Genomic DNA, 22,817 nt, shown 5'->3' on the forward strand with positions numbered 1-22,817 from the left:
TTTGAGGGGCTGCCACACAAAGAAGAGGGAGGTCAAATTATTCTCCAAAGCCCGAAGGGCAGGACAAGAAACAATGGTTGGCAATTAATCAAAGAGAAAAACAACCTGGAATTAAGGAGAAACTTCCTAACAGTGAGGACAATTAACCAGTGGAACTGCTTGCCTCCAGAAATCATGGGCACTCCAGCACTGGGTGTTTTTAAGAAGAGATTGGACAGTCCTTCATTTGAAATGGTATGGGTTCTCCTGCTTCAGCAGGGGGCTGGTCTAGAAGACCTCCAAGATCCCTTCCAGCTCTATTCTATTCTAAGTTTTGTTCACAATTGTGCAGAACTGGTTTGCAATGTCTCCTCCTAGTTTGATTGTGGATGAGTTGGCTTTCTTCATGCTAACTGAAGACACCTGCCTTCCTCTGTCACAGAACCCACTCATTTCCCTTTCATCATGAGCAGCATGAACAAGCCTACCACAGCTCACACTACTGCTAATGCCAAACTTCTGAGATCCCCCACCTATAGTGGTAATCCACCAAATTAACAGATTCTGGTAGACACTTCAAGATATTGTTACTCTTGAGATCCCTCTGGCCCAATGAGAGGATGATATAAACTTTGTGAAGAGAATGGTTGTATTGTTAATTCTTCTAGATTTCCAACAACTTTTGGTTCCCACCAAGAATGGTGTCCTAAAAAAAGAGGAGGCTGAGATGGGAACAGTGGTCAAGGTATTCTGGTAACTTACATAAAACTGACTTACTTCAGATGGTATAAGAAATTTATGATGCCAAGTCCCACAGAATTCCTATTCAACAAGTCTATGGGAGTTTTGGGAGAACTTTTTTAAATATTTGGGATTTTGAGCCATTATTCTAACCTCAAACAAAACAAGAAATAATTGTTAACCATGTTTGTTTGTTTGTTTTTTGTTTGTTTTAAAAGAATTGTATGGCCACCCATCTTAAAACACAACTCTAGGTGACTCACAAGAACAATAAAACCTAGAACTATAAGAAAACTCATAAAAAATAAAATCATAAAACCAAGACAAAACCTGGTGCCTCAAGTGAGGTAAGTTGTGCAGTCCTGTGCAGTCAGAACTCAATTAGGCCATAAAAGCTGATATTAGATGTGAGTTCAGATTTGAGAAACATATATTGTTGTTCTTTTGTCCTGGCACCTGAGAAATCCTGCTTATTTGCGGATATGAGCATTCCCTGTGCAGTCAAAACTCAATTCGTCCAAAAAGCCGGATTTTGGACGGAATCTCTGATTTGCGAAAGAAACATATATACTCCTCCTATCTTTGGAAAGCTTAAATCCAGCTTCTTGACGGATCTGAGCTTTTCCAGTAGCATCACAACTCAAATTAGGTCAAAAAGCCCGATTTTGGGCACAAGATTTGTGAAAGAAACACATATTCTCGTTCTCCTGGCTGGAGAAAGATTAAATCCGCTTTTTGGCAGATCTGAGCTTTCCTTGTGGAGGCAAAACTCTAATTGGCCAGAAAACATAACTTTGGACGCGAGCTTAGGGAAAGAAACACAGATTCTCATTCTCTCAGCATTAAAGCTGATTTTAGACGTGAGTAAATATTGAGCATTCCCTGTGCAGTCAAAACGCAATTTGGCCAGAACACCAGATTTTGGACACAATCTCTGCTTTGCAAAAGGAACACATATTCTGGTTCTCCTCGCACCGGAAAGCTCAAAACCCACTTCTTTGTGGATTTGACGTTTTCCTGTACAGTCAGAATTCAATTAGGCCATAAAGGCTGATATAGGACATGAGTTCAGATTTGAGAAACACATATTGTTCTTTTGTCCTGGAACAAGAAATTTTAAATCCTGCTTATTTGTGGATACGAACATTCCCTATGCAGTCGAAACTCAATTAGGCCAGAAAGGCTGATATTAGACGTGAGTTCAGATTTGAGAAACACATATTATCGTTCTTTTGTCCTGACACCTGAGAAATCCTGCTCATTTGCAGATATGAGCATTCCCTGTGTAGTCAAAACTCAATTTGGCCAAAAAGCCCGATTTTGGACAGGATCTCTGATTAGTGAAAGAAACCTCACACATTCAAGAGATTAACTTTATCCACCAAATTTCTGCATTGAATTATCTCATTATCCTGGAAAAAAAACACATTTTAAAAATCAGAGTTAAAAGAGTGTAGCTAAAAAATCTCTAGAGTGATTTCTATGAATCAGTATCACAATAAGAGACTTGGAAGGGACCTTAGAAGTTTTTAGTCCAACCCCCTACTCAGGCAGGAGGCCCTAGTACGAGTAGAGGAGTTCTAGAGTGACTTGAGGCAAATCAGATCAATAGAATACATACTCCCTGCACCCCACCAACTGTCAACCATCGCCAGTGAGCGAGGAAGTGTTCTTGACATAGTACTTGACTTAACAACATTTGCTTCATGTTTGTTCGAAGTTACAACACATTGAAAAAGTGGTATGACCATTTTTCACACTTACAACCGTTGCGGCATCCCTGTGGTCACATGATCAAAATTCATACCCCTAGCAACTAGCTTGTGTTTATGACAGTCGCAGTGTCCGGGGCCCATGTGACTTTCTAACAAGCAAAGCTAATGAGGAAGCCACATTAACTTAATAACCAGGTTGCTAATGTAACAACAGCAGTGCAGAGCTGTGTTGCTCCTGGTTCGGACCAGTTCGGGAGAACCGGTAGTGGCAATTGGGCATGGGTCGCCAAACCGGTAGTGATGGCTGGCTGGCCACACCCTCGAACCGGCTTAGTCCAACACTCGCCCTGCCTCGTCTTCGCCACGTGCATCCACACAACTGCCTCATTTGCTGCCTGCGAGCTGGGAGGGGGGTTGAGCAGCCAAGTGAGCATGCCAGGATCTGCTGGCTGCCTCTAATCTGCAGTTTACTTGTGAGCAAGTTTACTCAACAGCAGGGTGCTTGGCAGCCAGCAGATTGCTGGCTTGCTCACTCAGCTGCTCCCCCCCCCCCCCCCGGAGCTCACAGGCAGCGAACAAGACCATACACTCTTCAGACCCTCCAACTCTCTTGCATTCAGCTCGGTGAGGCTGCTTCCTTTGGCCTTTTTTAAAAAAGTTTTACAGCATATTTTATTTCCCATCTCCAATCTGAAACATAAATTTGCCAAGCCACCCCCACAAAACAAGCCATGCCCACAGAATGGGTAGTAAAAAAAATTGAAACCCACCCCTGCAGCAGTAGTTCACTTAACAATTGTGTTAGTAGTTCACTTAACAATATTGTAAAATGGGGGAAAACGTAACAATGTCTTGCTTAACAAGAGAAAGTTTGGGCCCAGTTGTGGTCATAAGTCAAGAACTGATCAATTCTGCCCTTCAGGCTCTGGGCACTGCTCCTCCAAAAATGTTGAAAGCCCCATTTCTTTAAAAATGTACAGGATTTTTTCTCTGAACTTATGGGTAAGTGAGCACCTGAACGTTTTCTGCCTGTGCATTTTTTTCGGTTTGACATATTGGGGAAATATTTAAAGCAGCCCTCATTTCTCCAGCATTCTGTCCGTCTGCCTGGTGTTTTCCTTCCGTGAAAGGTGGTATGAGAGAGATTGTCCCAAAGAGGATCTGGCATTCCTGACCGACCCTGATATAAAACCCCCATCCTTGGAATCCAGGGGATCTTTGGAAAGACTAAAGTTCTCCTATGAGGTGCAGAGTTCGCCTGGTGAACCCAACACTTCCCTGGCCAGGGCACCAGACGATTGTATGTCTAGCCCAGAAGAGTGGTCAATGAGGACTAGTTTCTTTTCTCAGAAAGGCTAATGGAAACCACTCCTGCCTGCAGTGAGCATACCGCCAAATTATGTAATAAACAACCTCTGGCTCAGGAAGTGAAACTTTGCTGGTCGTGTAGAATTGGGCAATAAGCTTGTTTTTCCCAATCACGACCCATCCTTTCCACTGAGGCCGCTGAGGAAGGGGGAGGCTTGCCCCTTTGGCCGGGCCTTCTCTTGCCTTCTGCAACCACAGCTCTCTCCCGGCAGGACACCAGACCTCCTCCTTCGGCCATGGGTCAGCTTTGCATCCTGCCTCTGAGTAACAGCTTTGCTCCATTCACACGACAGACTCAACCAGGTTTCTGAATTAAACCTTTTTTCTAAAATGACCAGGTAATATCAGAGGGACCCGATTCAGCCAACGCCTAAAAGAAATCAAAACCTTTCCGTTAAGACCTCCTGAGCCAGGGCCGATGGGCAGAGGCCTCAACCGGATCCAGACTTGCCTTGCTTAAGGGTATCACTTGAACACAACCAAGTTATAAGTAGTCCTCGACTTACAACCATTCATTGAGTGACTATTCAAAGTTACAACGGCACTGAAAAAAGAGTCCTAGGACCATATTTTACACTTGCAAATGTTGCAGCATCCCCACGTGATCAAAAGCCAGACCCTGCCATGAGTCATTTGTGCCTGGCTCATGTCATCACTTTTTACAACTCTCTGGCAAGTGAACTCAATGGGGAAGATAGATTCACTTTACAACCGTGTTGCTAACAACTACAGTGATTCGCTTAACAACTGGGCAAGAAAGGTCATAAAATGGGGCGAAACTCACTTAAAACTGTCTCACTTAGCAATGGAAATTTTGGGCTCAATTGTGGTCATAATTTGAGGACTACCTCTTTCCCGATCATATTTTATCCTCTGTGAAATATTTGGGCTTTTGAGGGAAAGGACAACTCCAGCCCACCCGGCCTCTTCCTGAGCACTAGGCACCTGGCACCCACCCACAGGTGGCTCTCCCGATTTCTGAGCAGGCCCGGCTGGTGGGGGCCACAAAGGTGTGGATTGCTCCACCAGTGACGCTGGGCCAGGCTCTGTGAAAGCCAGGAGGGAGGGGGGAAGCCAGAGGAGGAGTGTGTGCACCCCACGTGTGAGCTGGTCAGCCACAGAGTTCCTTCCTTCCTGAGAGTTGGGCAGATAAAAGCTTTCAGCAGCATTTTGCAATCACCTTGCTCGGAGAGAGAGAATAACGACAGCTTTTGGCGTTGGGAGGATCATTTTTCTTCCAGGGGAAGTGGGGAGGCTCGCTGGCAGAGGAGTCCTCTCCAGTGAGCAGAGTTGTGGCACCTGAGCTCACCTAAGGTAAGGGCTGGGCATCCCAGCCTCTTCCATCTTTCCAGGGTCCCTCGCACTACCTTACATGCTGTGGCTATGGACAGAATGCAGCTGTGTGCCAACTGGGCTGCCTGCGTGCCTTTTGCCTGCTGCAGCTGCCACTGAAGCTATTGCTGGACTCAGGAATGGCCAGAGGGCAGGGGGTTTGCCAAGATCCCACTTCCTGAGTGCCTGACCACAGCCGCATGGGGATGGAGGGGTGGTGCTGCATGCCAGGAGGCCGGATTGCAACTAAAATGGCTGGCAAGTTGCTCCAGTGTCTAGCAAGATCATCAAACCAAGCCAGCCCTTGAGGTGCCTGAGCCCCTTTTGCCTATGGGTTCAGCTTGGGGGCTGCTGTTGCAAGGGCAGGATGGGGGGGGGAGGCTCAGCATTTTCAAGGGGGGTGATAAGTGTTGCTCAGGATCCTCCTAGTTGATATGAAGAGAGTCACACTTCCAGGCAGACAAATCTCCAAGTCATCTAAACTGGAAAGATTGGTTGCTCCAATCAGCAGTCTTTTTTTTTTTTTTGCTTTTCTTCTCTTTTTCTTGTTAAGTGTCATAATATAAAATGCAAATAAAAACAAAGGTAGTAGAAAAATTGGAAAGGGAAAGAAAGCAGAAGAAGCATAGGTTAAAGGGGGAAAGCAAAAAAACAGCTTTGACTCCCAAACTTTTTTCAGCACAGTAAAATACAAAGTAAAATTACTTTTACATACTTAATAAGTACTATCCATTTGCATGATAACAAACTAATTTAACAGTAAATCTCAATGTGAATATTTCATTTTTTTTCCTGCCTCAAGCCCAAAGTCTACAAGCCCTTTCCAGGCAGGAACAAAACTAGATTTATTCTTTTCTCTCATTAAAACAGTTACTAGACTCAACATTCAGAAGGATCTTGACAGACTTGAATGCTGGGCTCTGTACAACAAGATGCCATTCACTGTTGAGAAGGTCTTGCACTTAGGCAGGGAGAAGCAGATGCAGAGGTATAGAATAGGTGGTACCTGGCTCAAGGTCAGTAACTGTGAGAGGGTTCTAGGTTTCATAGTGGATCACCACTTAAGTACATGGCAGGAGGTCCTGCAGCTGCCAAAAAAGACAATGCAGGCCTAGGCAGCATCAACAAAATCAAGATCACGAGAAATGATATACTGCTTTATAATATACTAGTGAGGCAACCCTCAGAATATTGCATCCAATTTTGGTCACCATAGTACAAAAAAGATGCTGAGACCCTAGCAAGAGTGAAGAAAAGAGCAACAAAGATAATCAGGGCTCTGGAGGTTAAATCATATGATGAACCTTTGAGGGAGGGAGGTATGTCTATCTATCCAAGAGAAGAATTAGGGGGACCTGATAACTGTTTTCCGGTACTTGAGGAACTGTCACAGGAAAGAAGAGGTCAATGTATTGTCCAAAGCACCAGAAGGCAGGACAAGAAGTAATGAGTAGAAACATGTTAAAGAGAGGTCCAATCTAGAAGTAAGGAGAAACTTCTAGTCACTGAGCACAATTAATGGATGGAACAGCTTGCCTCCCAGAGTTGTGGGTGCTCCCTCACTGGAGGTTTTCAGAAATAGACTGGACAACCCCTTGACCAGAATGGTATAAGATCTCCTGCCTTGAGCAGCAAGTTGGCCTAGAAGACCTCTGATGTCCCTTCCAGCCCTATGGTTCTATGTTAATTTTGGCTTTTCTACTCAATGATTTGGGTGACTCTTGGGTTCCATTGACCTTTCTCATCATCAATGGGCCAGCCTCTGACTTCCAAACCCCAGCAGCCGAGCATTTACATCCAGGCAGATGCACAGCCCATCACTCTGCTCCAGCAATTCAGCCTCCTTTTCTTTCCAGAGAATTGACACAGGTGTCCAGCCTTTACCCATTGTCAGGGCAGCCTCCCTCAGTAACCAAGAAAGAAACCACTCAACTCCATTTTGCAGAATTAAGAGTACTTTTACTGGTTATGAGTAGATAGCAGCTAAGCAAAGCAAGATCTGAAGGAAAAGCGCGCGTAATCATAGATATCAATATGTGACCCAACTCCCTCCCCCTGGTAACCCCATCCCATAGTCCAATCCGCACACCCCTTGGGTGTCATGTGGATTTCATCTTCAAAAAGCATCATCAGGTTGGTATGCCGGACAGTTGGCCTTGGCGGCAAATCCACTATCTGCAGCATGCGCAGTAGATGGTGAGAACAAAATTCCCTTTTTACAATCACTCTTGTACTGAAAACTTCCCCTCCCAAATACCATGCCTCCCCCTCCCCGTTTCAATGGCAGCCGAAAGCAAGTAGCGAAGCAGAGACTGACATCCATGAGGTTGTAGCTCACCAACTCATAATGGGGTTGGATCAGAGCATTAAGACCAGACATTGATTCCAAAGATTCTTGGAGGATGGTTGGCATTTTCATAGCTGCCTCCATGCCAGATATCAGCCCCTTAATAATAGCCATCATGCATCAAAGCAGCAAGTGTGCTCTGTTGCATAAGGGAGAGCTGCCCCTAATGCAATAGAGCAGTGCGCAGTCCACCCATTTGTCCTGGTTCAGGTTATCGTGTACTGAAACTTGATGCCACAGCAGGCAGGGGGACAAAGAAGCCCAGGAAGTTGTCGAGAAGGTGCTAATGCCCCTTTGTGTGGTACACAAAAAGAGGATGAAATCCTAGCCTTTTGCCACCTTTCTCTTTGAGGCCCCACAGTCAGCCAAGCCTGTGTTCCTACCGGTCATCCACCTTCAGAGCCGACCAATTCCCGCACGATGGGCAGGCCTTAGGGTGAATGGCTGGAAGCTGCCTGAATGTCTCTTTCTGTAAATTGCAGGACGAAATGTTACATTGCCTGAGCCAAAGCATGAGAAGCCCAGGGGATTCCTGGGCAAAGATGCTGGGATGCTCTCTTTTCCTCCTCTGGATACCAGGAGGTAGGTGCTCGGGGTCTCAGCTGGGGTTGCCTTGGGGAAAGGGCAGCCAATCAGCCACCGGCCCTGCCATTCATTGCTTCCAAACCTTTTCTCCCTCTTCAGCAGGCTCCCTCTCCTGCAGTCACTTGGCTGTCAACTCCTCAGTTGTCGTCTTGGGAGGAAACATCACAGCGTCTTGTACCATCTGGAGAAACCACTGCCATATTGCAAAGGATAGCAAGATCCAGATTGTTTGGAAGTTGAGAAACCAACAACTTCGAGGACCCCAGTACAGCTTCAGCGACGGAGTGGAAGTTTCCAACATCACTGTTGGCCCCTTCAATGAACCTGTGACTCCCCTGAGCTGCTGCGTGCAGGAACATGGCATCCCACAGGTTATGAACCTTACCCAGATCCTGGCTGGATGTAAGTCTTTCTGCAGGAATCCAAATGAGAGTGTCCATTGTGCAGTGATTATAAAGACACGCCTATCACTTATACTGCATCCAGGTTTGATCACCACACTACAAAAAATATGTTGAGACTCTGGAAAGAGTGCAGAGAAGAGCAACAAAGATGATTAGGGAGATGGAGGGTAAAACATATGAAGAACGGTTGCAGGAACTGGGTATGTCTAGTTTAATGAAAAGAAGGAGTAGAGGAGACATGATAGCAGTGTTCCAATGTTTCAGAGGCTGCCACAAAGAAGAGGGAGTCAAACTATTCTCCAAAGCACCAAAAGGCAGGACAAGAAGCAATGGATGGAAACTAATCAAGGAGAATGGCTTGCCTTCAAACATTGGGGATGCTCCATCACTGGAGGCTTTAAAGAAGAGATTGAACAGCTACTTGTTTGAAATGGTATAGGATCTCCTCCTTGAGCGGTGGTTCTTCCACCTGTGTTATTCTGTTATAAGCCAAAGAAGAAAAACAGAAGCAGTCACCCATCTGCAGCATAAAAGGCCCCATTTTTGCTACTCACCTAAAAGGGGTCAGGTAAAAGGAGACTCCTCTCTTGGGAGACTCTTCCCAAGAATTGCAGTATAAAAAGTGACACATCCCATCTCCCCACAAACTCTCTCCCCATTGGGGGAACTAAAAAATAACCCTTGGGTTGGTTGTTTCCAATATATTTCCTTTCTTGAAGCTCAAAAGCAGCATATTTCACTGAGCTGAGGAACAAACAGGCAAACAGAGAAGGTGAGAAAGAATATCAGTGTAGCAGAGTTGGAAGGGACCTTGGAGATCATCTAGATCAGGGGTAGTCAACCTTTTTATACGTACCGCCCACTTTTGTATCTCTGTTATAGTAAAATTTTCTAACCGCCCACCGGTTCCACAGTAATGGTAATTTATAAAGTAGGGAAGTGAATTAAATTTAAAAAAAGGGAAGTGCTTCAGTATCGGACAAAACCCCTACCGCCCACCATGAAAGCTGGAATGCCCAGAAGTGGGCGGTAGGGGCCAGGTTGACTACCACTGATCTAGATTCTAGACCAATCCCCTGCTCAAGCAGGAAATCCTATACCTCTTCAGACAAATGGCTCTCTAAACTCTTTTTTAAAAACCCCAGAGTTGGGCCTGTGTTTCCAGTCACATGCTACATCCAGCTTGTACTGGTCTGCAACAGACAATTGATATATTGATATATTTGATATCGAACAGACAATTGATATATTTTCCAGAATGTTGTGATTTGCTTGAGAGCAGAGCTGAGTTACAACCACTAGTGCAAGCATCAGCTATTCTACAGGTAGCAACGAAACCAGCAGAGATAGCTTCAAAGGTTTACCATCAGCCACTGGTAGTTTCCTAATCTCAGCAACTTTGTGAAGTGTGAAGTTCAACTCCCAGAATTTGCACACCAATATGGCCATTGCTAAGAATTCTGGGAGACGAAGTCCACATCTCTCAAAATTGTTGTGGTGGAGAACCACTAGTTTAGTGTGTGATGAGATCCCTATTCTAACCAAATTATGGGAAAGCATGCCGTTGTTTGAGATGGCTTCAATAAAGAAGTGAAGCTACATTCATCAGTGACAGGGAGATACCAGTTAAAATGCTGGCTAGCCATTCCTTCCTTCAAGAGAATAGAAATCAAAGTTCAACAGTTGGCCATAAGTAAATATTTTAAGTTAATGAAATGACTTCAAAGTAATGCCACATAAATGCATTTTGTGGGGTGTGTTTTTGTCCAATAAATCTAAAACTGAACTTAGCCACAGATTTGCATCCTAACAAACTGCCTGCATTCAGAAGGCCTGCACTGTGCACTCAGTCACGGGGCTCCGGTTTTACAAGACCAAAGAGGCAACTCTGCTCTCATTGATGGATGTTGTATGTCAGATAAGAAATTCTGGCTCATATTTTTTTATGAGCCAGAATTCTGGCTCATATCAATGTTGATGGTGGGAGGTGCAGCAGAGGTGAGGAAGCTTGTGTATTTGAACGAGACACCAGTCATGAACATCAAAATTTGAGACTTACGGTAGGTTGCATTATGACAAATCTAATTCTCCACCATTCAGTGTAAATCCCTCAAAGTCACAGGACTGTTGCTGCCTGCAACATTGTCATTGAAAACTTTTTCCTGCTTCCTTTTTCTTGTTGCCATGTGAATGCCAAACAGATCCTCCATGCCAACCTCAGAACCTCACCTGCGTCTTCAACATCACCTCCAAGAGTCTGGCGTGCCAGTGGGACCCAGGCTGGGACAGCCTCCTCCCAACCCGTGTGGCCCTGAAAGGATTCCGGTAAGAACAGGAGACGGACCGTTACAGTCAGGCTTGGGCCAACAAGGGGAGGGGGGAAGACTGCTTCTCTTTGTTCTTATTCTTCCTGACCTTTAACTTTTAAAAAAAAAATCGGAATTTTTTATTCCCTTTTTTCTTGGAATAAGGTTTGCAAGAGGTGGGGCCTTTCCCTTCAATCTGGTCTTGTGTTCTGTTAGCCTCTCTGCACATCACAGGCAGGTGCGAGCACAGCTCCCTTCTAGCCCCTCTGATAGCTCTCCTTGTTGTTTCAGGAGCTCGAGGGAGTGTAAGGCCCTGGCCCACATCGCAGATTGCATTCCCGAGACTGGCCAGCACTCCTGCATTTTTCAACGCCTGGAGCTGCAGCTGTATCAAAAAATGCTTTTCTGGGTGTCTGTGGAAAATGCCCTGGGCAACGTGACCTCTGAGCACTTGTGTGCAGACCCTATGGATTTAGGTGGGTGCCAACAGCAGGTCTCCCTGCCTTCTTTTCTAGTGAATCGGGCTGAATCCATAGGTGTCAGTGAGAAGCAGGGAGAGTTGCAATATGTTCATTCAGAGGCCAAAGTGAGAAGCCATCGGTCTTGCCTGGAAGGTTTCTGTCCCTCACTGAGCTGGGAGAAAAGCTGTTGCTTGCAAGTCACTCAGCACAAAATAAGTGCCCAGGGAGATGCTCCAAGGAAGAACAAAGATGCTTTTTCAAAAGGCAACTGGACTTTCTTTGTTCTTCCTTGGAGACGTCTCTCTTCTCGTCCAAGAAGCTTCTTCAGTTCAGAACTTGAGAAGCAAAACTTCTTCAAGGAAAAAGCACTTCTGGGATGCCCAGGGGGGAAGACCCCATCCTCCCCACTCCTCAGCCAACCCAAAAAGCCTCACCTCTGGGAAGAAAGAAGGCGGACGGATGGCTAGTTCTCTTTTCTCTCTACCTTGGCATCTCATATCAATACCAAACAACAAGGACACTTTTTTGAATGGCACACAGCCTTTTTGGGTGGTCCATTCTTCATCCTCTAAAGAAAAGTGGAACTTCATTAAAAGCAAGACTTGAAGCAGGAACAGACCCATTTATGGTTTCCAAAGGTCAAGGTGGGGAGAAAATCTGTTCCAAATCACCCTAAAGATCCAAGAACTGACTTTTGATGGACATCCCCTTGGAGGCGTGGTGTGGATGCCTGCCAGGCATCTGGCACAACTTTTCCATCCCCTGGGAGAAGCCCTTCCATTCCTCTCCAATGACCTTTCCTGTTACTGTGTGATATAGGTTGCCTTTCAATTTTATTGTTTAGGGTGCTGATTTGACTCTTCTTGCTATCTGCCCTGGGGATAGCTTTGGAGGTGGGAATTAAGATACTTAAACAAAGTACAAAGCTCGCTCTCTCACACCCCACATTGTTCCTTCCAGCCTGGCTGGAGCCCCCGACCATCCAGGACATCAAGCCCCTCTCCGAGGAGAGCGACTGCATGGTGGTCAGATGGGAGGCAGGAAAGGACAGCAAACTCATGGAACAGGCCTGTGACCTGCGCTACCAGGTGGAAGGCAGCCTGGAGTGGAGCCTTGTGAGTCCCTCTTTGGCTTGACAGCAGAACGGCTTTGTTTGATAGGACCTCTCTGGGGGGCACAGTCAAGGCACCTTTGGCGTGGCTTTCCCTTCTATCCCTGTCCCCAAGCCCTATGCTTCAGGCTTCGGCCCCTTTCTGGTAGCCATCCATAACACCTTGGCCTGCTCCTCTTCCGTCCGCTCAAAGGGCTTTTTATTCAAAGCATTTCTGGCCTCTTCCTGTAAGCTGGAGGGTCCTGTGGTCGGGGGGGGGGGTCAAGGGAAGGAGCCTTTCCATGCGCCTCCTTTTCCCATTCTCTCTTTCGTCCCAGGTTCACAACATCACTACCTCCAGCCGGCAGATACGGCAGTGCAGCTTCCTCTTTGGCAGCCTCTACCACTTCCAGATGCGTTGCAGGCGCCTGCCTCTCAGCTACTGGAGCAGCTGGAGCCCGGCCAAGCTCTTCACTACACACGAGAAAGGTGGGGACGTGGAAGAGTCCTATGGCTGCTGCCCCCCACAGATAGCCAAGCCCTCTAAGTCACTGGGAGAGCCAGGGCATTGGGACAGCTTGGCCTAGGTGGGTTGAGGAACCGCTTTCTATGGCCGTATCCAGAGTGTGTCGTTCTCAGTGAAGTAGGACACAGTGTCCAGTGAAGGATTGCATCATGTCACGTCTGTTTACTATCAATTATATTTAGTGAAGAATTGAGGGGGAGGGAATTTTCCAAGCAGATGCTTAGGGAGCCCCTGGATAACATTACCTGATCTTGAAAAGTTAGGGCAAGACTAGTTATGCAGCAAAAGGAACCTCGGGATGAGCTGGAAAACGTCTATGGAGAGCCTCAATCATCCAGTTCACGGCTTTTTCCAAAAGGCAACTGGACTTCCTTGGATTTTCTCTTTGAAAATGTTTTGCTTCTCATCTAAGTGCCAGTGTCAGGTTCCAGTAAATGCCCTAATTGATTCACGAGCCTCGAGTCAAATTTCAAAAGGGAAACCAGTTATTTATTAGGAGAATTTTGGCAATGTCTGTTTTATGCAGTCAGATCTTAGCTTATTTGAAATATAGCTGAACTTTACCCCTGTTCTTTCCCTCCCCTCAGTCTGAGTCATAAATCACATTCCCCAATGAGGTGCACCCCTCGCACGTCTGCTGCAGTAATCTGAGATCCAACTAGCCGAAAGTATGTGTGGAATGCCCTCCCCCCCATTTTCTCACCATGACAACTTTAGGAGGTGACAGCCAGAAGGCAGCCATGGCAAACAATTTCTGAAGTGTGGCCCCGTGGCTGAAGGCAGTGGAGGCTGAGCGAGGCTTCCCTTTCCTGGGCTGCAAAACGTGGCTGATTTGAAGGAGAAGGGCCAGGGCCAAATGCCGATGGTGCTGAAGCCTCTTTCTCTCCCACAGCACCTTCAGGAGCCCTTGATGCCTGGTGGAAGCTGCGAGAGGCAGAGAAGGGGACAGAGGTACAGCTGCTATGGAAGGTAAGCAGGTACCTCACTGGGCAAGGACGCAAGGCCACTTTATTCCAGAAGCTGCTCTTGGGAGGAGACCACAGCCAGGTGACCAAGCAGGAGCAGGAGGAAGAGGGTAGTCGTATTAGAGGCGGTCAATGAACAATCACAACTGAGTCTAAAATTTTTGTTGCTAAGCAAGACAGTTGTTAAATGAGTTTTGTGCCATTTTACAACCTTTCTTGCCACAGTTGTTAAGTGAATAACTGCAGTTATTAAGTTAGTAACACGGTTGTTAAATGAATCAGTCTTTTCCATTGACTTTCCTTATCAGAAGGACACACAAAGGGTAATCACTCACATGAACCTGGGACAGTCATAAATACATACCGTTTGCCAAGAGTCTGAATTTACCACCTGCAATGCTCATGAAAAACAGTCATAAGATTTTCAGTGCCATTGTAACTTTGAATGGTCAGTAAGCAAATGATTGTAAGTCAAGGACTTTCTGTACTACATTGGCCCATTTCTAATCTGGGTTCATACAAACAAGTTAGTCAAATGTCCTGAACTCTCGAAACCTACTTAGCCCCAAAAGGACTGGCTACAGTGAAAACAAAGGTTACTGTCAGGGTTCCAAAGAGCATCCAAAGGTAAATCAGAGTCCAAGGCAAAGTATTGCTCAAAGTTCCAATTTATTAAGAGAGTCATGTTTTTTTAAAAAAATTTATTTTAAACACATAAACACATCAACAAAAACAAACACATGACTTAAAACAACATAGGAACAAGAAGTTCCATCATATATCATACAGCAGTTCCGTATCGGTTTCTTTACAGTTAGTGTTTTCCCTTCTTTACATTTCTGTTGTGACTCAGCAGAAACCTCCTGTGAGTTGTGTCGGGATGCAGGGCTGACCGACTCACAGGAGAGGATAACGAGCAGCTGTTGCTCGTTAGGGTCTTCTCCTGCGGATAAAAAGACTGATGGTGCCACGCCCTGGTTGCAGAAGTCAACGTTCGTTCCATTCCATTCCTGTTCTAGTCTAGGTTCCCCATTCGTGTTCATGATTCAGAGAAACCAACTTGGAGAAGTGGTTTGCTGTAAGAGTTTGTTTTTGCATTTGCTGTTTAAATTTTTGCAGAGAATTTATCTGTGTTTATTTTGGGCTCGCAGCCAGCCCGAGCTGGGACTGATAAAAACATTCCTTTGAAGTTCTGTCTGGCTTTTATTTCTGAACGAAGGGGGGGGGGTCAGAACACATTTCTATCTTGCATTGATGGTCCCCTTATTCGTTATCCATTTTTATGTACAATTCTATATTTATTTATACTTACCTATTTATAACAAAATATTGTTTACCTATATTGTGCTTTATATTCTTTATTCTCTTACATACAATTATAGGTATACATTCACATAGTTATTCTTTTTCTTTGCCATTCTTATACTTTTGTTATTCCATTTAAAAGGTTATAATGTACAGTTTGAGTTGCTTTGTTTCCCATCCCTAGCGCCTGTTGTAACACCACCTTATTATCCCTTTCTTTTCTCCCCCCTTCCTTCTCTACTTCCTTCCTTCCTCCTCTCCTTCCCCTTTCTTCTTCCCTTACCTCTCCCCTACTTCTACCCTCTCTTCCCCTTCCTGCCCTCTCTCCTTCTCTTTCTCTCCCTTCCACACTCCTCTCCTTCTCTTTCTCGCCCTTCCTCCCACCTCTCCTTACCTCTTTCTTCTTCCCTTACCTCTCCTCCACTCTTCCTCTTCCCTTCCTACTATCTCTTAAGAGAGTCATGTTGGCAAATCTGGGAAAACCCAAATCTGAAAGTTTCCAGGCTTTTCCCACCCAGTTGAAAGTTCAAGATCTTGCCCCCACACCAATGTCCATCACAGGGTCCAATCTCCTACTGCCATGCTGGCAGTTCCACCCCTCCAATTCCGGTCAGGTGCAGAGGTGCAGAGACAAACGATGACCTTGGCTTTCTAGAAAGAATATTGTTATGGTTACATATTATCTAACTCTGTACAATCCCCCCTCCCATTTTCCCACAATAGAAAATACATAGTAGAATAATAGAAAGTTGGCAGGCCAAAGATCCGAAAGAAAAGATGGCTGCAGGCCTGACAGATAGTGTGCAAACTCTAAGCTCTTTTGCTCTCTGATTGTGCTGTGTGAATGCAGGCAATATGGGCTGCAGATTTCATGTGCTGCATTTTCATCTGCCTTGATCTTGTTCTACAGCCGATGAAGCCACATGAGGCCAATGGCCAAATCCTGGGATACTGGGCAGCACTCAGCACCACGCAGCACATGGGCAATTCACTCTCTCTGTGTAACACCACCCAGAGGCAATGCACATTCCTGATGCCACCAGGAGCCGAAAGGATCTATCTCTCTGCTTACAACTCCAGAGGTGCATCTCAACCCACAGAAATCTTCTTGCTAGAGAAAAAAGGTAGGAAGTAGACTAACTCGGTATCCCATTTCTATGAATCTGCTATTCAGTTTATTTTCTTTTAGGTCTTTCTTTAAAAGGAGGGTGAGGGGGACTGTAACTTTTATCTCCATATACAGATTTTCCCAAACATATATATATATATGTGCGCCTGCTTTGGGCACTTGGTCCAGAAATGGTTAGCCATCACTCGTATAGGGTCCCCTGTTTGGGCAGGGGTTGGACTAGAAGACCGCCAAGGTCCCTTCCAACTCTGTTATTCTGTATTCTGTTAGTATAGTTATTCTTTCTGCTCTTTGTTTTGTGTCCTAGTACATTGTTTTATGAAATTGGGGAGGGGGGAATAGGGCCATTTGGAGATAGTTCAATTCGGTCCTTCAAAGCAGATAACTTTAGCTATGGCTTGCTGAGGGATTCTGGGAGCTGGAAGTCCACAAGTCTTAAAGTTGCCAAGATTGAAACCCCCTGCTTCAGAGTGTTCCTGAGCTGTAGGGTGCCCTAGATCTGAGAAGTCTTACTTGCTTCATTCTGTGGATTGAGGATGATTGCTGCAGATTTTAACATTTGATCAGTGTGTACCAGGTTTCTATAAAATTGAGTTTGTGGAATGGCATATTTTCTGTCTGGGGACGAGGGTGATGAAAAATGGGAGGGGAAGCTGGGTTGTTATTGCTTTTTCTTAGTCTCTACAGGAACTTAATCCCTGGTCACTGAGTGCCCTTTTCAATTTGATTTTATAGGAAGATTAGAAATGGCTTAACTTTGTTTTTATTTTTTGTGCCTTTAAGCACATGTTGACCACTGGCAACTGCCTGGACAAGTTCCTGCCGTTTTCTTGGCAAAATTTTCAAATGTGTTTTGTCATTGCTTACTCGAAGGGCTTAGAAGGCCTGACTGGACTAAGGTCACCCAGCTGGCTCTATGTCAATGAGAACTCAGGGTCCAATCGATTCTAGCTTCGTGTTTTCACCACTATACCAAACAGGCTTTCTCTTATTAACACAGTTGATCATATTTTGAGTTTGATTCTGGGAAGGACAATCTTCTCAGGAGCAGGCTGCTGGTGCAGTTCATGAGTATTCTTGTGGCCTGGGAGGTGCAGTTCATGAGTATTCTTGTGATCTGTTGGACTCAGTTGTTAAATTGGATGTAGGCTTAGATTAATGACAGGTGCATCCAAAGGGATTTCCTCCCTTGGAAGAGAGTGAAACCCACATCCAAAAGATGATGAGGCTAGAGAAATTCTTCAAGCAAATCAGAGGGTTTGTTTGGACATGGATGCAGTGCTGTTCCTGAGGTTCCCTGAAGCCATATTCAGAAGCCACTGAACAACAGTTGACCAAGAGTTGAGTTGGTTCTCTCCTGCTTCACCAAATAGTCCCCTTCTGCCACCTGTTGATCAGCTGCTCTTGGAGACAATCCAGGCTGGACCATGGATTTGCTTTCTAGAAACCAAATGGGTTTAAGACAGGGATGTCCAAACTTGAGAACTTTAAGACTTTAGACTTCATCTTCCAGAATTCTCCAGCCACCATAGATGAAGATGAAGTCTAAAGTCTTAAAGTTCCCAAGTTTGGACACCCCTGGTTTAAGAGGAAGAAACTGATATAAAAGAACCAGACTCTCTCTGCCCAAAGCAGGCAGAGATGTTTGGAAAAAGCAGCAAGGGAAGATTGGGCACTAACATCTGGTGCCCAATAGGCCTTCGGTCGATGCTGCCCCCTCTGATCAAACACGTGGCAAAGTACATTGCAGTGCCTACACACGTCAACGGTCCCACAGTTCCTGACCACGTAAAGAGGGACAGACTGGAGGAGCCACAGATAAAGGAAGAGTCAAGAAGAGGCCTTGTTGGTTTGGTGACAAGAAGAAGGCAACCCGCTCAGACCTTAGCAGAAAAAAGCGCTCGACCTGTTCACGCCATAGCTAGATGCAAATGAAAAAAAGGCCAAAGGCCAGCAAAGCCTGATTTTCCAAGAACCTCTCTCTGTGGGGGAGTTTTTCTACATGTGCTTTGTGGGAGGGAACAATTGCACAATGCATGAGAAGGAGCAGGAACAAAACAGGAAGCTCAGCCCTTTTCTTTCGAAACAAGCCGATCTTCCTGGATAGTATAAGTATAATCTTTATTGTCATTGTACGTATGCAGGCTCTTTGTTGTTTGCAAGCTGTGCTTTCTTTCTCAGTGTAAGTTTATGCTGGAGCCAAACATGCTCTGCCATCTCCCCATGACATTGCCTTCATCTCCTCCCTCATCCATAAAAGAGGCAGCCATTATTCCTACTGAAGTGGCATTTTCTCTTTAAGCCAATAGCATCGAACACCAGGCCCTACTGGTTATCCTTGACCATCTGGTGGCCTGAAGGCAAAGTCTGATGATCGGGGGAGGGGGGATGAGGTCAACCTCTAGTGATCACCCCAAAGCATGCCCCTCCCCTCAATAAGTCAGTTAATCAGAATAGAGTTGGAAGGCCCATTGGAGGTCTTCTAGTCCAAGCCCTTGCTCAAGCAGGAGACCCTAGACCAGTGATGGTGACCCTCTTTGTAAAGGCGTGCCAAAATTGTGTGATAGCGTGTACATGTGTGCCCACACCCACAATACAATACGCCCCGCCCACCTGTGCATGTGCACATGACCTCACACATTTACGCACGACCCCCAGGTACGGGGGGATGTGGGGGTGTTTCGCCCTCCCCGGGCTTCAGAGGGTTTTCCAAAGCCTAGGAAGTGTGAAAATGGCCTCCCCTCCCCAGAGTCCCCCGGAATCAGATTGTTTCCAAACTTCCAGTTGGCCCATTGGGCCCGTCTTTTGCCCTCTGCAGGCTCTAAAGGCTTTCCTGATGTCTGGGGAGGATGAAAGCAGCCTCCCCAGGGCCCCCGGAAGGCTGAAAATCAGCTGGCCAGCACTTGCAGGAGCTCTGGAGCTGACAGCTCACGTGCTGGAAGATATGGCTCTGTGCGCCACTTGTTCGCCACCACCGCCCTTTACTATTTCAGACAAATAGCTGTCCAGTCTCTTCATAAAAGCCACCAGTGGTGAAACACCTACACCTTCTGGAGGCAGGCTGTTCCACTGGTTAATTGTCCTCATTGTTAGGAAGTTTCTCCTAAATTCCAGATTGCTTCTCTCTTTGAGTAAGTTTCCATCTGTTATTTCTTGTCCTGCCTTCTGGTGCTTTGAAAAATAAGTTTGACCCCTCTTCTTTGTAGCAGCCCCTCAAATATTGGAATACTGCTATCATATCACCCATAATTCTTCTTTTCTTTAGAGTAACCAAACCCTGCAACTATTCTTCATATGTTTTAGTCTCCAGGCCTTTAATCGTCTTACTTGCTCTTCTCTGCACTTTTTCCAAAGTCTCAAAGTCTTTTTTGTATTGTGGTGACCAAAATTAGATGCAGTATTGCAGGTGTGATCTTACTAAGACTTTGTAAAGCAGTACGGAGCTTGGGGTTATTCCTGATACTCTCGCCCACAGTCCGGTGGAGACCCTGGTTGCTGCCTGGAATTCGGCAGCAACGGAGTCTCTTGACCGGATTGCACCACTACGGCCGCTCCGAGGCTGTGGATCCAGGAGGCCCCCTTGGTTCACCGAGGAACTCCGGGAGAGGAAGCGCCGGAAGAGACGCCTAGAGCACTTGTGGAGATCCAACAAATCCGAATCGAGCCGAGCACGTCTAACATCGTGCATCAAGGATTACATCAGGGCAATTAGGATGGCAAAAAGATCTTATATTGCCACCTTGATCGCCTCCGCTGAGTCGTGCCCAGCCACCCTGTTTAGGATAACCCGTTCCCTCCTAAATAGGAGGGATACGGGGGATCCCCTGCAGGGTAGGGCTGAGGACTACGTCCAGTTCTTAGTGGACAAAGTTGCTCGGTTTCGGTCGGAGTTGGACTCCGATTCTGCAGATCCAGCCGAGGCACAAGGGGATAATCTGGTAGACCATCGCTGGGTTGAGTTTCAGGACGTTGCCCCTGGGGACGTGGACAAGGCCATGAGAGCTGTGAGTGCCTCCACATGTGTACTGGACCCGTGCCCCTCCTGGCTGGTTGTTAACAGCAAGGAGGTGACACGGGGCTGGATCCAGGCGGTTGTTACCACCTCCCTTCGGGAGGGGGTCTTTCCCCCCACACTTAAAGCGGCGGTGGTGAGACCCCTCCTGAAGAAACCATCTTTGGATCCAGCCGTTCTTAACAATTATCGTCCAGTCTCCAACCTCCCCTTTGTGGGGAAGGTTGTTGAGAAGGTGGTGGCCTTTCAGCTCCAGCGGGCCTTGGAGGAAGCTAGCTATCTTGACCCATTCCAGTCCGGCTTCAGGCCTGGCTACAGCACAGAAACCACTCTGGTCGCATTGACCGATGACCTCTGGAGAGCCAGGGACGGAGGCTATGCCTCCATCCTGGTTCTCCTTGACCTCTCAGCGGCTTTCGATACCATCGACCATGGTATCCTTCTGCGACGGCTGCGAGAGGTGGGGGTGGGAGGCACTGTTTTGCAGTGGTTCTCCTCTTACCTCTCGGACAGGTCGCAGTCGATGTTAGTTGGAGGGCAGAGATCGACCCCTAGGCCCCTAACATATGGGGTGCCGCAGGGTTCGGTCCTGTCCCCCCTACTTTTCAACATCTACATGAAACCGCTGGGCGAGATCATTCGGCGGCACGGGATAAAACACCACCAGTATGCGGACGATACTCAGTTGTATCTGTCCGCCCCGTGCCAACTCAATGAAGCGATGGACGTGATGAACCAGGGACTTGAAGCTGTTAGGGACTGGATGAGGGCTAACAAACTCGTGCTCAACCCAGATAAGACCGAGTGGCTGTTGTGTTTCCCTCCCACCAATTTGGCAAGTATTCCATCACTCAGGCTGGGGGGTCAAACATTACACCCCTCAGACAGGGTCCACATCTTGGGAGTCCTCCTGGACCCACAGCTGACTTTTGAACAACACTTGTCAGCTGTGACCAGGGGGGCATTTGCCCAGGTTCGCCTGGTGCACCAGTTGCACCCCTACCTGAACCGGGAGGCTCTCACAACAGTCACTCGTGCCCTTGTGACCTCTAGGCTGGAGTACTGCAATGTGCTCTACATGGGGCTGCCCTTGAGGAGTATTCGGCGACTTCAGCTAGTCCAGAATGCAGCCGCGCGAGCGATTGTGGGTGCACCTCGCTTCACCCACGTAACACCTATCCTCCGCGAGCTGCACTGGCTACCTGTCGATCTCCGGATACGCTTCAAGGTGCTACTTGTCACCCATAAAGCCCTCCATGGTAGTGGATCTGGGTACTTGAGAGACCGCCTACTGCCAATTACCTCCACACGACCTATTAGATCTCATCGATTAGGCCTCCTCCGAGTTCCATCTGCTGGTCAATGCCAACTGGCAACCACGCGGAGGAGAGCCTTCTCGGTGGTAGCTCCGACCCTATGGAACGATCTCCCCGTGGAGATTCGTACCCTCACCACCCTCCAGACCTTCCGCACAGCCCTCAGAATCTGGCTATCCCGTCAGGCCTGGGGCTAAGATTGTAACCCGCCCGAATGGTATGAATGTTGTGTTTTAATTATGTATTGTCTTATTTGTAAAAAGTCTGTTTCCCCCCCCTTTCCTTTTGGATTGTGAGCCGCCCTGAGTCCCCCCAGGGAAACGGGCTAAATCTAAATCTAAATCTACTAATATTTTACGTGATTTTAATTCTATGCCTCTGTTTATAAAGCCAAGGACTGTTTTAGCTTTTTTGGCTGCCACTGCACATAGCTGGCTGATGTTTAAGTGATTGTCCAACTAGGACTCCAAGGTCCCTTTCACAGTTACTGTTTTAAACCAGGTTTTTCCCAACTATAATTATAGGGTTGGTGATAGGAGATTCAATTCTCAAGGGAACAGAACAAGCCATCTGTAGACTAGACAGTCAATTCAGAGAGGTATGTTGTTTCTCTGGAGCAAAAATCAAAGATGTGGCTGAGAACCTAAGGAAAATAATAAAACCCACAGATTTTACCTACAGATTACTATTACATGTAGGGACGAATGACACAAAAAAAGGACTTGAAAACAATATTGAGTGATTATGAGAAGCTAGGCAAGAAAGTTAAGGAATTAGGTGCACAAGTAATTTTTTCATCTGTACCGCCAATGAAAGGTCAACATCCAGTAAGAGAACAAAGGATCCTAAAAGTGTACAACTGGCTAAAGGGTTGATGGTACCACAAAACCTTTGGGTTCCTGGACCATGGTGTGCACTACCTCCATGTAGGGCTTTTGGCAAGGGATGGGCTGCACCTCACAAAGAGTGGGAAGAATGTTTTCAGAAAATGGCTGGCTCAATTTATCAGAAGGGCTTTAAACCAAAATTGAGGGGGGGAGGGTGACCAATCTCCAGGACCTAATTCCAAGCGAAAACCCCTAGAAAACAAGTCAAATAATGAGGTAAGGAGGGATGGCAAGGAAGACAAACTCAAATACCAAATAGGAGACATAGGAAGTATACCCAGGGTCAGACATAAAGACATAAAGTGTCTATAGTATATAGAAATGCACAAAGTTTGGGGAACAAACAGAG

General features: G+C 46.4%; 1 protein-coding gene across 1 annotated transcript in view; it reads left to right on the top strand.

Moving 5' to 3' along the window:
* Positions 1-444: 444 nt before the first annotated feature.
* Positions 445-22,817, top strand: part of CSF3R (colony stimulating factor 3 receptor) — a 36,498-nt gene continuing 14,125 nt past the window's right edge. The window contains exons 1-10 of the mRNA XM_087728052.1: positions 445-520; positions 648-732; positions 3,566-3,735; positions 8,170-8,469; positions 10,673-10,796; positions 11,069-11,253; positions 12,199-12,353; positions 12,667-12,817; positions 13,747-13,823; positions 16,035-16,248. Coding sequence (XP_087584178.1) covers positions 445-520; positions 648-732; positions 3,566-3,735; positions 8,170-8,469; positions 10,673-10,796; positions 11,069-11,253; positions 12,199-12,353; positions 12,667-12,817; positions 13,747-13,823; positions 16,035-16,248 — 1,537 coding nt within the window. The remainder of the gene's footprint in view (positions 521-647; positions 733-3,565; positions 3,736-8,169; positions 8,470-10,672; positions 10,797-11,068; positions 11,254-12,198; positions 12,354-12,666; positions 12,818-13,746; positions 13,824-16,034; positions 16,249-22,817) is intronic.

The sequence above is a fragment of the Thamnophis sirtalis genome, unplaced genomic scaffold (genome assembly GCF_051295495.1).
Source record: "Thamnophis sirtalis isolate CommonGarterSnake01/CBP01778 unplaced genomic scaffold, rThaSir2_p1.2 scaffold_13, whole genome shotgun sequence".
Lineage (NCBI taxonomy): Eukaryota > Metazoa > Chordata > Lepidosauria > Squamata > Natricidae > Thamnophis > Thamnophis sirtalis.